Source organism: Aulonocara sp. 'chitande type north' Nkhata Bay, linkage group LG7 (genome assembly GCF_057382095.1).
Source record: "Aulonocara sp. 'chitande type north' Nkhata Bay isolate Kocher_YH1m ecotype deep benthic linkage group LG7, A_spYH_male_GT1.1, whole genome shotgun sequence".
Classification (NCBI taxonomy): Eukaryota; Metazoa; Chordata; class Actinopteri; order Cichliformes; family Cichlidae; genus Aulonocara; species Aulonocara sp. 'chitande type north' Nkhata Bay.
The window spans coordinates 10,254,481-10,269,691 of record NC_141350.1 but is presented as its reverse complement, the minus strand read 5'-3'; the positions used below and the strand labels follow the sequence as shown (position 1 = coordinate 10,269,691).

Genomic DNA, 15,211 nt, shown 5'->3' with positions numbered 1-15,211 from the left:
GCTCCCTGGCTAGCTCACGGGAAGCAAGACCAAACGACACCTCCGTCTCCTCCTTGTCTGAGCTCGCCACATTGGTGTCAGAAGTGGGATGATGGTGGCACCCCATGTCACCCATGTCACCCGAGTGACTTTTCCCCCGCCGGTCGTGACCGGTGTTGTGCCACGGCACATTACAATGTCACGAAACTAATATTAAATTCATCGAGTCTGCTGTTTTCCAGCTTTTACTCTTTATCGCGTCGACTGCAGATCAGTGACAACTAGCGTACAGAACGGAGCTGGGCAAGTTGCTCCTCCTACTTTGCGCGCTCCCTTGAATGGGGAAACAATTTTTGAGGGGGGTAACTACTTTGGCACAACACCGGCCGGTGCGCCAAAAGAAGGCACCTAGACATTTGCAGGACTTTGTGTGGGGTAATGGGGTCATCGGGGACGACTGACCCCTTAGGTGGGGGCTATGTAGCGGGTCAGGGCTGTTCGGGGTTCTGTTTGTACAGTTATGTTTTGTTTATGTTGTCATAGTGACGGGTGACGCCCTCTCGCTTCGACGGTGTGTCCTTCCGGGGTCAGAGGGCGCCCTGTGTGTTGTTGTTGTTGCTGTGCTGTTGCCGCGCTGAGCAGTTAGCTAGCGGCAGTGTTCTTCTGCAGATGTCAATAAACGGCTGTGCTCCCTGGCTAGCTCACGGGAAGCAAGACCAAACGATACCTCCGTCTCCTCCTTGTCTGAGCTCGCCACATTGGTGTCAGAAGTGGAATGATGGTGGCACCCCATGTTCTGACCCGAGTGACTTTTCCCCCGCCGGTCGTGACTGGCCGGTGCGCCAAAAGAAGGCACCTGGACATTTGCAGGACTTTGTGTGGGGTAATGGGGTCGTCGAGGACGACTGACCCCTTAGGTGGGGGCTATGTAGCGGGTCAGGGCTGTTCGGGGTTCTGTTTGTACAGTTAGGTTTTGTTTATGTTGCCATAGTGACGGGTGACGCCCTCTCGCTGCGACGGTGTGTCCTTCCGGGGTCAGAGGGCGCCCCGTGTGTTGTTGTTGTTGCTGCTGCTGCTGTGCTGTTGCCGCGCTGAGCAGTTAGCTAGCGGCAGTGTTCTTCTGCAGATGTCAATAAACGGCTGTGCTCCCTGGCTAGCTAACGGGAAGCAAGACCAAACGATACCTCCGTCTCCTCCTTGTCTGAGCTCACCACAATATTTTAGTTCTGCTGAGCCAAATAAGACAGGTCAGGGTGAAGAAGTGACAGCCAAAGAAAAGCTTACCGCAAAACGGAGAAGTTATGACAAATCAGGCTATAAGGCAAAAAGAAAGTGCAGCTTTATGGTTTCATGGACAAAAGAATTTCTGTGGCTGCAATATGACAAGCGAAATAACCAGGGCTGCACATAAGTGGTCCGAAGGTGCGCATTCGCTGTCAAAATAAAAAACGGGCACAAGATAAGAAGTTGCAACGAGTGTTTGCATACATAAGATTTTCAGGAGGAGGACAGAAATTTGTTTAAAACTCTTAAAGATGTCGAAGAAGCTCCTTTAAGCAATTACTGTGATGTTCCTTCACCTCCAAAGAAATGTCAGAAGGAGTCCGAACCACAAAAGAAGCACGTATTCTCGGAAAAGTAGTTGCAGGAGGTGAGCTGGCTTCAAACAAATGATGAACGCACAGAGATGTGGTGCGGAATGTGCCGTGAAATAAATGACAAATTAAAAAGGCATGAACGTGGTTTTTTTTTTTTTTTTTTAATCGAAAAAATATCGAACCGTGACACCAAAGTATCGAACCGAACCGTGAATTTTGTGTATTGTTGCACCCCTAATATATATATATATATATATATATATATATATATATATATATATATATATATATATATATATATATATATATGATCAATGATGGAATATATTCTACAACCCTAACTCTAATTATTACTTATTTAAGCTGGTAGAGTTATGTTGGACTAACATTTTGATGCAAAACCTCTCAAAAGTCTTCAGCTGACTTAATAACTGGTAATATCTGCTATGTGAGGGTCATACTGTAGCATATGATTTACATCATTATTTTACTCAGTTGTATATAGCATTCGTATTCTATTTTTATCTTATTGTATATTTTTATTCTATTTTATTCTACTGTATATAGTATATTATTTTATTCTATTCTGTACAGCTGTGTACTGTATTTATTCTTATTGTATTCTAATTTTTGCGTCATAACTTTTGCACTGTCCACTTCCTGCTGTGACAAAACAAATTTCCCACGTGTGGGACTAATAAAGCTTATCTTATCTTATCTTATCTTATCTTAAACCATTCGCTGACCCTTGTGCCCTATGAATAAGGCATTGTCATTCTGTAAGAATGCAGTGATATTAGAATAGAAATGTTTTCCTCACTGGATAAAGATAGATCACTTAGAACAGCAATGTAATGATTTTTTAATGACCCATACGTCTAAGGGGATAAAAAGGGTACCTCAACCCTGCAAGCAAAACACTTACCTAATAGCGCCACTGCCTTTTCTGTTAATTTACTTATACTCCAACCAATGCTACTTTAAGGTAAGTAGGACCCAACTCCGTGCTTTGTTTACAAAAAACAAAACAACAACAAAACAAGACTTACTTTTACACTGCTCTTACTCTCTGTTATGTTTTGTGTGTGTGTATATGTGAACCTGTCTAGATAGGTCAGTTTTTTGGTGAGGTGGATCCAGTGCTGATGACCAACCTGGTCAACACCTCCCTGTACTCCTTGAACAAGACTTATGACTATCAGTCTGTCTGTGATCCAGAGAAAGACAGCAAGGCAGCAGCTGGACCCCGCTCCGTCTATGTGGTTAGAAACCTCACTGAAACCATTACTGTATATGTTATTTGGTTTCTATTTGTGCAATAGTAATATATTAACGTAAAAAAACAGAATTTATTAGTTAATTTGATTTATGAAGCCTTACTCGTTTTTTCGGAGGCTTTTTTGTGCTTGTTTTTTCACTAGCATTTCTTTTCCTGTCTTTCTACAGCCTACCATTGCAGACTTTCTCAGTATTGGCTGGTGGGCATCCACTGCTGCCTGGTGAGTGTAGAAGTTGTGTGCTTGTGCTTCTATGTTTCATTGATTTGCGTGTGCATGTTAGAGTGGGAGCACACTTGTATTTCAGGGTGGGAGTTTGTACGGGAGTGGACTTGCATGCTGTTGAAGGATAAAGTTGGCTGGGTCAGTGTAAGACAAGGGCAGTTACACAACATGATACCGCATCATTTTCTGCTTAGCTGTCCAACTGCAATATAACCAGCTTTTAAAATAGAATGCCTGATACTTCCCATGACATTTACATCACCATTTACTCTAACTTTAGACAGATGTGTTGCTTTTAGTAAACAGCTATCGGTTGAACGTAGTTTTAAAAAACAAGCTGTTCAGGCGATTTGTTGCCTCCTACATGTGACTCATTTTGTTTTTGTTTTTACTTTTTATTGTTTTTTCCTAGGTCAGTACTTCAGCAGCTCTTCTTGGGTCTCATGTTCCCCAGCCTTCTACAGGCAGGCAAGTAACATAAGCTGTGCATAACCATCAGTCTTAGTTTGATGAGACAGAGGTCTGTCACTCCAGTTTTAATCCATGTATTTCTTACTAATCCTCTTTTCTATTAAACCGTCCCTCTTATTTCTAGCAGAGTCGACAGATGACGACATATCAGATGCCATGTTTAAAGAAAGCTGTATCACAGAGCAGACTCAATATTTCTTTGACAACGACGAAAAATCCTACTCAGGTGTCCTGGATTGTGGAAACTGTTCCAGGTATGTGTATGTTAGTTCACAAGACTCCCCATATGCTTCCATCTTAGTGGCTCTTTCCACTGATGACTTTAAATGGCTGTTGTTGAAGATTTTCAGGTTCTTACTGGGCGTCCATCTGTTTAATGGCCTGTGGGGATTGATCCAGAAAAGAATTGGTTTCCTGGTTTCGTTCTGTTTTGCAGCCTGATTTCAGACAGCTGCTTTCTGATGAGTTCTGATCACACACAGATTACCTTGATCTGTCAGAGCCCGGAATTGCAGAGGAAAGCAAAAAAAGCCTTTTTTTATCTGTTTTTCTTCCTTTACACTCTGGCAGTATGTCAAACTCACTAATACACACATTTACAGGCCGCTGCACATTTGCTTTGCTGTAACCTACGTTTGTATCACTTTGGGCTGTCTGAGGGGTTAAATATGGCTGTAATTACTGGGTGTTATGAGTCCCACGTGTCTGATGCTTTACTCCCCAAAGTTAACAACTGTAGACACAGATACTTTAATGACTACCATAAAAAGTCAATCCCGTGAGGACGGAGGTGGTATGAAGTGCACTGTTTGTGCACAACTGAACACATACCTGCATGTACATGTGTGCTGCATTGGTACCACGTTATACGTGCTTTATTTTCCTTTTTCTAGGATGTACCGTGCTGAGAAGCTGCCAAACACCAACCTTGTGTTTTTAATCACTGATGCCAAAGCAACATGTTTGTCATGTGACCCCAGACCACTGCGACAGGCTGAACAGCCCTGTATCCTTTCACTCGGCTTAAAAACTGTACTTTCTTTTGTCTCTTCAATCCTCCATAAACCACATATATAGCAGCACTTTAACCTGTCAGTACGAGGACACACACCTAATAAGTGTGCAGTGGGTCCCCACTCAGTGTTCATGTGTGAACCGTAAACCAGATGCACAGCATATGAAAGGTGGTCTCACATTACTTCTAGATTAAATTTCTATGTTTATCTTCATCTGGGCTACAGGTTGCCATCAGGTTAAATTAAGATTAAGAGAAGGGGTGTGTATGTGTTCTGGATACATGTTTGACAGATGTGTCTTTAATGTAGGTTTCTGTTGATTGGACAGTAAAGGTGTCATCACCAGAGGTCACCAGGGGGCCACTACAGAGTTGTCCATTTGGTAATAGTAGCACTAAATGTTGCTGCCAGAGCACATTAAAATATTAAACATTTTATAAACAATACTTCTAATCAATGATCAAGGCTACCTTTCGTCAGATCAATAATCAAAATTTCTCTTACAGTCTCCAGTGTTTTCATATAAAAAGCTATTTTCAAAACACATATTACTAAATGATGTTTATTAATCTCTATTAGATGTGAAAAATTAAAATTCGTAAAAATTAGTCATTCGTAATTAGGTCTTTGCAGATTGTTGCCATCCATACTTCAGCAGTTCTTTCTCTTAAAAATGTGTTTTTTCTCTCCACTGTTGCTCCAGTGCTTAGTCATAAGGGATCATTGTTGTCTGTCTAACTATAATGATGCACTGTTTGCAATATAAAGTACCTCAACATGACTGGTGGTGTCATTTGGTGCTATAAAAATGAAGTGTTTCTGAGTACATAAAGATGCATTATTGAGTTTTTATTGTTAAAATGTGCACAACAGCAATTTGAATTTTCCTGAGTGTCCTTTCAGCTGAAGGTCCAGATCCATGTGACATGGTTGATAAAGCCAGATATCGCAAAGGGCCGGACGTGTGCTTTGACAACAATGAATATGTAAGACACAGTCACATATGTGCAGAGAATATTTTCTGGAAACAGCTCTATTAGCCAGACTAAACGGTTGGCTTCTGTCAGTTTCTGTCTGGTTTTCATCAGCAATGTGCTTTCTGCATAGATTTAAAGCAATGTCAATTACCTGCCCTTTGAGCTTCCTTCATCTTTTATTTATCTATCCAGTTTCCATGTTATTTATCAGTTTTTAATATTCATTGACAATTCACTCATTTGTTTATATTCCTTTCTGTCTTCTTGTCTCTCATCATTTTTTATTCTTCTTTTATGTTTCTGCTTCCCAATGGCTGCTGCTCTTGTCTGACAGGATGAACCTTTGTGCCCAGTCAGCAAAGGTTCTGCAATGAGCCCTACACCTTTACTGTTGTTTCTGGTTCTGGCTTCAGGGTCAGTGCCGTCTCACTGCTTCAGAAGGCTCATTCCTAACATATTAACTTCTATGATATTCAATGTTTCTTGGCGATTGCAAAGTTCTTTTTAGGGGCAGTGTAAATCAGGTAGTATGATGGACATTCAATCCTTAAAGCTGATTTATTTTTCCATTATGTTGTAATATGTAATATGTTGGTTATTACAATTTAAAAAGTTTTATAAACAGTAAAGATTTTAATTTCCATGAGGTATTATACTCACTAAAATAATTTAATAAGGAAATAGCTGATGAGAAAAAAGTAAGAAGTATAACACAGCTTAATAAATAGGTGAGATCTTTTCTTTGTTGAATAATTCCCTTACTCACAGAATGTTGCATCTATCTTATATTGTACATAATTTTGCACAATTTTGTTTAAAAAAATAATGTTTAAGGTATTGTACAAAGTTACTAGTGGACCTTTATGTATCATATCAGCTAAATCCATAAAACAAAAGAGAAAAGCAGATAAATTATATGTGAACTTGTTGAGTCACCACCCAACTGTGAACAATTTATAAGACATCTAAATATTTGGAAAAAAAATATCTGGCATATCTTTGTGAACTCTGCCTTTCATTGTGCTATAAAGGAGTAGAACATACACACAACAGGCCACCAATTCATGTGCCTTTTGGTGTTTATATTATGAAGAGGCCATGCTGGGAAGCAGAAAGGGAGGGGAGGAATAACGTAGGAAGTAGATGAACAGAGTAAATGTAGGCCGTGTCCTTTTCCTCTCCCATCTGTCCCATTACTTTTGGCTAAGCTCCTCATAGGAAGACGGTTTGTGTCCAAGCCAGTCCATTTTGTCACTGGAGTAAACAAAGGAAGCTTCACATGGCTTTCCTGCCCTTTGAAAATAGAAGACCCCCACCTCTTTCTCCTAGGCCTTTGGCATGCACGGATATCCTGAATACTCCCATTAAATTAAAAAAACAGCTACACACTGAAGCTACCAGGTGCAAGCCATTGCACAAAGATTGAGGTCTGAAAACACCTCTAAATATTTGAACAGAGCTGTTAAATTAATATTTCAGTTTCCTTGCTTTTTTGCTGACAGTTAAATAAAACATAAGTGTATATGTTGATACCGCTCTCGCTGATTATTATAACACTGGACCGCATAGCTATTTAGCCACAGAAAGCTAACCTTTCGCTGCACTTATCCAGGAAACACTCAAGGAGATAACACCATAAACTGTTGTTTTTACACTTCAGGTTCTGTATGGGTAAAACTAATGATATCTAAATAAATAATCTGTATGCGCTTAGTGTGCTGGGTAGATGTTTTTTGTCAACTTGGGATTAAGCCACACAGTTTTGAGTATTTCTGCTATGCTAACTATCTCCGGTTCCATCTAGTTATAACAGATATAATGTGGCAGGTATGTACGTTGTTGTTGTATCAAGGGGAAAGGGGGAAAACATGCTTCTCTAAAAACCTGTCAGTGTGAAAAGTAGACTTGATACAACACCGACAGTAGACTATAGAATGACTGAATTTGATATAGTATAATCATAAAATGCTTATTACTGTTAGTAGCAGCAATAGTGGTGGTAGCAGTTGAGATAGAGCTTTTGAATGTCAGAGAAGACTGCTTCTAATTTACTTACACTTGATCTGTCCAACAGGAAGACGATTCTGATTGTGGAGGAGGGACTTGTCTAAGACCGAGCCTTTGGCCAGTGTTCGGGTTTCAGCTGCTGCTGTTGTGGCTCAGCACATCTTTGCAACACTCATGACCCCTACACGCGATTACATACACTCATACACTGATCATCGAGTCATTTCGCTGGAGGCCAGAAGACACTCGAGTTGCACCATACAGGATGTATGCAGAATATTTGCAACAAGACATTTTTATTTTCTCAAGACCAATATCAGCATTTCCATTTGCCAATGCCAAAGGGTGCTCATTCATTACCTCCTCATTATTTTCCAAGAAGAGAGACACATTTACTGTGCTCAGCTGCACTCATTTTCATGATATACTCCTTAATATTCTCCTATGGTGCAAGAGTAAGAGCTAACCAAACCCTTTAATTCTGCCTCATTTTCTCTTGTGTGTCTGATTTATTTTGAGGAGGTTGAAAGACGTTTTCCCACTATGCCAACTAAATCTCATTCGAAGCCTGTATGTTCACTGACAGCATTGATTTGTGTGGTTGTCGGTATTGTTTGTTGCTTATTATATTCATTGTGTATGAATAAGTATGCTGTAAGGATCGTTTATTTTGGCAACCAGAGCAAGTATTAAGAGTATCCCTTTTGATTTGTTTTTAAATGTACTTTACCAACCTATCTACATTTCATTTTTGTACTCAAAATCAGTAAGCATTTTGTGTCTAGCTAGGTGTTGTATTGTAGCAGCATGTGCTCAGTACAGAGCGAAAGACAACACCGACTTTTTGACACCAAAGCTCCACACAGTACCAATGACCGCAAACCTACTAAAGAGAATCTGCACAATAGCTTAATTCGAGATATTCCTCAGATGTGGGTGTACATCAGTAAACAAGCTACATTATTAGCTAGATATTATAGATATTTCACCAAGAGATAAGTGAGGTCAGGTTGCATCCAATGTGATAATCTATTAGGATATTGCAATTTTCAAATATATTTGTACTTCAAGTGACAGCTTTGGTTGTCTTCAGTTTGATGCATCAAATTCCCAGTGCCTATGTAGTAAATCAAACTGTCTGGTATTTGAATGAAGCAACACATCAGATTTGTATTCTTACCACGTATGCTTCTATGCTAACGCTTGCTGCAGTTTAGCAGAGAGGGTATCCCTTGCAGTAATTTGTTATGAAATAGTCCAAATCTGCTGCAGTTCTTCTGCTTTTTTGGCTTACAGATAGGTGATGGAAACAACCGTTGACTTTGATGATGAGAGAGGAATATCATTCCCCTCTTTTGCCAAAACAAAGCTAAGCCAGGCTTGAGCTTGGGTTCCAACACCTCTCTTTATTAATCCTGTTTCTGTTTCCTTTCTGGATCGCCAGACTCAGGAGCCAAGATGACTTGTGAATGAGATCAGCATATCAAAATGACTGTTTCTTTGTTTTCTTGCTGTTCTCTTTATGCTTGTTTCCTCTTTGTGTTGCTCTATAAGTGCTGTGAAGCAGACGCTGAAGGCTCAGTGTCGAAATGCTGCAATGTCATGGGATGAGCTTGTTCTGTGTTTGAACTCTGTCTATGCCTACGATCAGCATCAGGGCATGCTGGAGAGAACTTTGAGAGCACTCTTTTACCAATGATAATTTTCCATTGCCTTACTTTGTCTTAGGTTTTAGTAAGTCATAAAGATCATACATAAGTTCATCTTTTCCCTGTTTCCTTTTTTTTTTTTTTTTAAGAATAAAAGTAATGTTCTCTCCACCTCGCCTTCATGGTGATATACTGGTGTGATCAGGTTATGCTGTCTAGCAAAGTTATGTGTTGACTTGTGTTTTACCCTGAGGGTCCCCTGTCTGTGTGCAGGCATGTATGTGTCCCTCCGATATCTGATTGTGCTTTAATACCGTACATGAAATACTCTTTTGTGGATCTTCACTAGCCTGAATAAATTTTGTATACATTTGTACACTAATACTATTTACTGTAAAAAAGAGAAAATGGAAGAAATGAAAAAAATGTTTATAATATGGTGTTAGTTATTGTGCATATATAATAAATTCACAAAAAACATTGTATTAGTATGACCTGAGATTCTCCTTATTGCTCACATCTGGTCAGATGCTTTGGCTCCACTGGGAGCAGACCAAACATGTCATCCTTCCTGCTGACAGAGACAGCTGCTGAAAAAGAAAGACCATCTGCATTTGTGGTTCACTGTGTCCGTGTTGGTATATGAAGGAAGGGTGTGGGTGATTTGGGATTAGTCAAGTAGCTCTTTACACTACAGTTTTCTTATTAATGCCTAATTATCAAATTACTGAAAGAAAGTACAACTTAACACCTGGCCGGCTAAAAAACATCATGCCTAGTTTGTGTCTGACCACACCCCAGATCTCTGATATGTGGGATTTGCGGTTGGGTGTTGTCATAGCCAATAGCCTGTCTACATCAGTACAAGAAGGTAATAGCCTAAATCATATTTCCATGGTCTTGGGTATTTATTTCCTAAATATGCTGGCGGATGCGTGCTAAAATGTGTAAATGTTTGCAGCTTTATTTCATTTTATCTTTCATTCCAAAGTAAAGTCTAAATCTTGTTATGAAAACACTTCCTTTACTTCAGCATGTTAAATACAGTAATTGTGCAGTTCAAATGACCACTCAAAGAAGTCTAAGTGCTACCTTAAAAGACATGATTTAAGACATTTTTTTCTTGTTCCACTTCCTTCATACCTCAACTACACATATAAAACCATACACATCCATTTTTACATGATTTCTGGGGTGAGGAAGGCAGTGGCTCCTCCGGGTGGAAATCTTAGCTGTATGTAAGATGTCAAACAGAATGGCAGAGAGTGCCCCACTGAGTACTGTCAGAGGCCTCAGTGTTTTTGATTTTTGTGATGCCTGTTGCAGCATTATTGACACAGACAGCTCTGCTATCCCCTGCCTAAAGCAGCAAGCAAATGTCAGATGCTAACACCAGTGAGTACTTGAGCATAATCTACACTTTACCTGTTGGGGTTTGTGTTGTTTATCTGACCATAATATAAGAATGTGTAAGGCCACAATTTGGAGTAGTAGCTATTAAAAATATTTGTTTTTCTTAGAGATGTGTCTGCCTGGGAGGTCTTTGTATGTGTGCTACTCAGCAATGATCTAGTAGGGAGGTTGTAACGGGACACCCTTGTAAATATGCACAAGGTCATACCCTTTAACATGCCTGGCTTAAAATCCTACAGACATAGAAGAAAAGCAGGAACTAGTTAGACATCTCTGTTTAATGCTTAACAAATCAAAAACCTTCCTTCTAACCAAAAATAAAATAAACCTGTAACAATGTATTCAAAGTCAAAAAGATCCCTCATTTTACTGGTTTAACTTACTAACTGGTACACACATGTAGATTAACAACAGCATGGTATAATATAAGGAATACACCTTGAATCCATTGCTTCTAAGGATTTACATCGGGTGGCTTCAATCCAATTTAACTTTTTTGTTTTGATTTTTCTTTCATTACTCAATATTTCTGAGGAACAGTATTAATATTAGATCCCCCAAGAAAGACCATGACTCATCTGTGGTTAAGTTAAAATCTTAGAGTGGCTTTTTAGGTTTGTTCCACTAATTGCAGGAAGTGGCACACTAGACTAATGCTGCATCAACATCGTGACCCGTGACTGGATCTGCAAGGATCAGCATGTCATCAAGTACACTCCTCCAAAGTTTATTAACTCTTTTGTGAAGTAATATAACATCTATTTGTGTAGACCTTTACCGGCAAATGGTTGTTTTTTTTGGAACGGTGTTGCAACTTAATGGCACTCTAATTTTAGCTCCAACACTCTCGACAGCCTTTGGGTCATGAGGTTCCCGGGGCAGTCAACCCACGTCTGAATAAACTTCCCTGAATCTGGTTAATATAATGTGGTTTACATTAGCTACAACATTTTTAATTGGCACTGTTTGTTTTTTTTCTAACTGTTAAAAAAAGCACACTTCCTGTAAGCCGTGACATAGAGGTCACAGTTTTTCCGTCACTACAAGGCTTCAGCCGGGCAGGGGCATCGGGGTCAATAAGGTTTTGAAGTGTAGTAAGAAATATTTTTCCAGTATCTTCTGTAAATGCTCCCTGATTGCTTGGGTATATTTATGGTGTATTTTCCTGTGAGAGACACACTCTTCCCCCCTCCAAGCTAGGATCAAACAGTATTTGTATATAAATCTTTATGTTTATAGAAGTCCAAAAGGATTTAGCACACTGGAAAAAGAAAAGAGAGAACGTGTCAAATAAGTTGTTAATCACACGAAATGATCCCAAATAGTCTTTAAACATTTTCCTGTTGCAGTTTACTTTTTTTAATCACCTGTTTTTGTGAACCCCTGCACACAGGCTGGCAGCAAAGTCAATCAAAGACAGCCTCAACAATATTTGCAACACGGTGAGAAAGATGTGTTAAACAACCTGAAGGTCGGGCAGAACACCAAACATACACTTGGCATGGACTTTCAGGAAATGCCACAGTCTTTTCCAAACCCATAAACATGACCACACACTTGTCTGTTCTTCCTACCTTGTTTTTTTTTTCTCTCAGTTTGTAATCATGTTGTAGGTACAGTACATATCTGCATGTGTGTGTCCTGAATGTAATTGGTAGCCATAGCCCGGGTAAAATCTAACCAGGTGAATGGTCTTAACATAACACATTCCACTCTAGCCCCTACTGAGTCTTGATTTGTGGATTTTCTCTGTGTTTAGAGTGGGGCCTAACATATAGTATAACTGGTAACATGAGGTGTTAAGTTTGTTGGGGCCATGTGCATTCACCGAGGTTCTTTCCATGGGATCAGATATTTTTATAAGTCTCTCAACATAAAAACTTACACTTTTGTGAATGACATAGAAACTGTACAACTTTTAAAGGTATCCTGTTAAGTTTGTGGCCACTAGTAGCACAGTGTAGTAGTGTTTTTATAGGCTCATTCCTGTTTTGCTTGTACTCTGCACATTCAAAACAGATTCTGCAACTGGTTTCCCTTTATTCTACTGATCAGCAGATATGGGTACTTAGATGTAAAGCAATGTGATGTGAGGCAGGTTGCCACATAAAGGTAAAAAATAACACACTTTAAGGGGTGGTTGCAAGCAATACAGGACTAATTAAATAACACAGTCGTTTTTTCAGTCTATTTGAGTATTTGAATAAAGAATACTTTACTTATATATATATAGATTGATTAGTGTGTAATTCGATCTTCAAACAAACTGATTCTCACAATCTTAGAATTAATTGATTTAAAAAATAGGGCGCCACTTTGTGGAAGGTGCCATGTTGCTCCACTATCTTGAATACAGTGGCCAAGCTGGACACCACTGTTACACCTGATTACATTTTATATATATGGCTAGAGATCATGTAGGTAATATGCCAAAGGTGGAGGAGAGTAGAACTCGTTGGTGTACGTGTGCATCTTCAGGCTCAAGATATGAAGTATCATGCCTACACTAAACTGCCAAAAGTATTCACTCAGCCGTTCAAATTATTGAATTCAGTTATTCCAATCACTTCAGTGGCCCCAGGTTTATAAAATCAAGCACCTAGGCACGCAGACTGCTTCTACAAATATTTGTGAAAAAATGAGTCACTCTCAGGAGCTCAGTGAATTCCAGCATCGTGCCATGATAGTTATGAAATTTCCTCCCTACTAATTATTCCTGTTTGGAAGGACTGGGAACGACAGCAATTCTGCCACAAAGTGGTATGCCAAGTAAAATCGCAGAGCGGGATGAGCTGATGCTGAGGTGCATAGTGTACTGCAGATTTCATGTGGCCTTCAGTTTAGCTCAAGAACAGTATGTAGAGATCTTCTTGGAATGAACTTCCTTGGCCAAGCAGCTGCATCCAAGCCTTACATCACTAAGCACAATACAAAGCTTCAAATGCAGTGGCGTATTGCACGCCACCGCTGAGCTCTAGAGCAGCCGAGAGATGTTCTCTAGAGTGATGATGAATCACATTTCTCCATCTGGAAATCTGATGGATGAGTCTGGGTTTGGAGGTTGCCAGGAGAGTGGTAGTTGTCTGACTCCACTGGGCTAATGTAAATAACAGTATTGGTTATCAAAATCATTTCTTATATTTCTGTAATATCGAAATTAATTCATTTAAACTCAATGTTATTTATATACCAAATCACAATAACCATTGCCTCAAGGTTCTTAATATTGTAAGGTAAAGACCCCATAATAATACAAAAAACCCAGAGAAAATCCCAACAATAATATGACACCTATGAGCAAGCATCATGGTGACAGTGGGGAGGAAAAACTCCCTTTTAACAGGAAGAAACCTCCAGCAGAACCAGGCTCAGGCCACATGCTGTGTTGAGGTGAAGGGAGGCAGACAAAGACAAACAAAGACACGCTGTGGAAGAGAGCCAGCGATTAATAATAACTAATCCACCAGTACACATAATCTGTTTAATTGAAATGATATTTTTAATGTCAAAATATAATTACTGCTGTTATCTGTGAATTTTCAATTTCACCGTTTAATAAAAAAGCAGAAACACAGTATCTTTTGATTTAGATGACAAGATAGATTTGCATCACTGCTTTAAACTTAAAGCATGCAGCTACAGACAGTGTTCAGCCAAAAGAAGAATGGGATTTCCTGGAATAGACTGACTGGTCCCAAAGAGCTTTGAGCTCAGCATCACAAAGACAGTTTGGCATTACACAAAAAGATAGATTACCCTGAGACAGACTACAGCCTGCAGCAGTTCCGTGATAAGTTCTCATAGACACTTGTACTACCTGACATGTATCTTTAAAACGTATGTAATGCAATGCTGCTTCAACACAGCTTGATTTAATTCATATATTTTTGCCTATATTGCTACTGCAATCATGGCAAAGGTGTCCTCCATTCAACTCGTGCCTAAAATGTGTGCACAACACTCAGAAAACTAAAAAACATATGAAAAAAAATATTAGACACTAGACAGACAGGAAGGGAAAATGTCACTTGGTTCACTTGGTTGTAATTGTTGCCCCATTGACAATTTAGCAGGCCCTCTGCTAGAAACGGGGGAGCAGTAGAACTTTGGCAGGTGGTACAAAGAGACCTCACAGAGCTGGCGTGAACATTTGACTTTTTGAATTATGTTTACATCTCAAGTTACTTGTGTGTACAGCATGTGTGTTTGTGTGCAAATCACTCAGGTAGGTACTAAGAGACTTACAGATCGCTTGCAATTTCCCCTACTCTATGCCATGTTGACAGTCACAACATAGTGACTACGTGTACAGGTCGGACACAGACACATGTGGGATGAAGTGTACCTGCTGACCTGGAGACGCTTTTCTGTCTGTTCTTTAATTTAACCAATCATCTTTCCTCCTCTGTGTGTCTCCAGTTCTATACGAATCACGTGGGGGTAAATTAGCAGTGAGGAGCAGACAAGACAAGGTGACTGTTTGCAGATGTTTAAGAAAGAAGGAAGCACAGGTTTAGGCACTATTTTAGGACCTGCTTCCAAATGTCCCCTATTCTAAGTCATTAGTTTGATACTTTGACTCTCTGTTGTAGTGGTCGG

The 15,211-nt window shown here is 39.6% G+C and overlaps 1 protein-coding gene across 6 annotated transcripts in view; it reads left to right on the top strand.

Moving 5' to 3' along the window:
• The window catches only part of LOC147324586 (voltage-dependent calcium channel subunit alpha-2/delta-1), a 78,751-nt gene extending 69,074 nt beyond the window's left edge, over positions 1-9,677 (top strand). Inside the window, exons 33-40 of one of the 6 annotated variants that reach the window (XM_086298488.1) lie at positions 2,687-2,839; positions 3,024-3,076; positions 3,492-3,547; positions 3,678-3,804; positions 4,444-4,556; positions 5,470-5,552; positions 5,878-5,957; positions 7,618-9,677. In XM_086298488.1, coding sequence (XP_086154614.1) covers positions 2,687-2,839; positions 3,024-3,076; positions 3,492-3,547; positions 3,678-3,804; positions 4,444-4,556; positions 5,470-5,552; positions 5,878-5,957; positions 7,618-7,654 — 702 coding nt within the window. In that variant the 3' untranslated portion in view covers positions 7,655-9,677. Of the gene's footprint in view, positions 1-2,686; positions 2,840-3,023; positions 3,077-3,491; positions 3,548-3,674; positions 3,805-4,443; positions 4,557-5,469; positions 5,553-5,877 lie in introns of all 6 variants that reach the window. The other 5 variants (XM_086298487.1, XM_086298490.1, XM_086298489.1 and 2 more) reach the window with 5 other exon arrangements.
• The last annotated feature ends 5,534 nt before the right edge of the window (positions 9,678-15,211 follow it).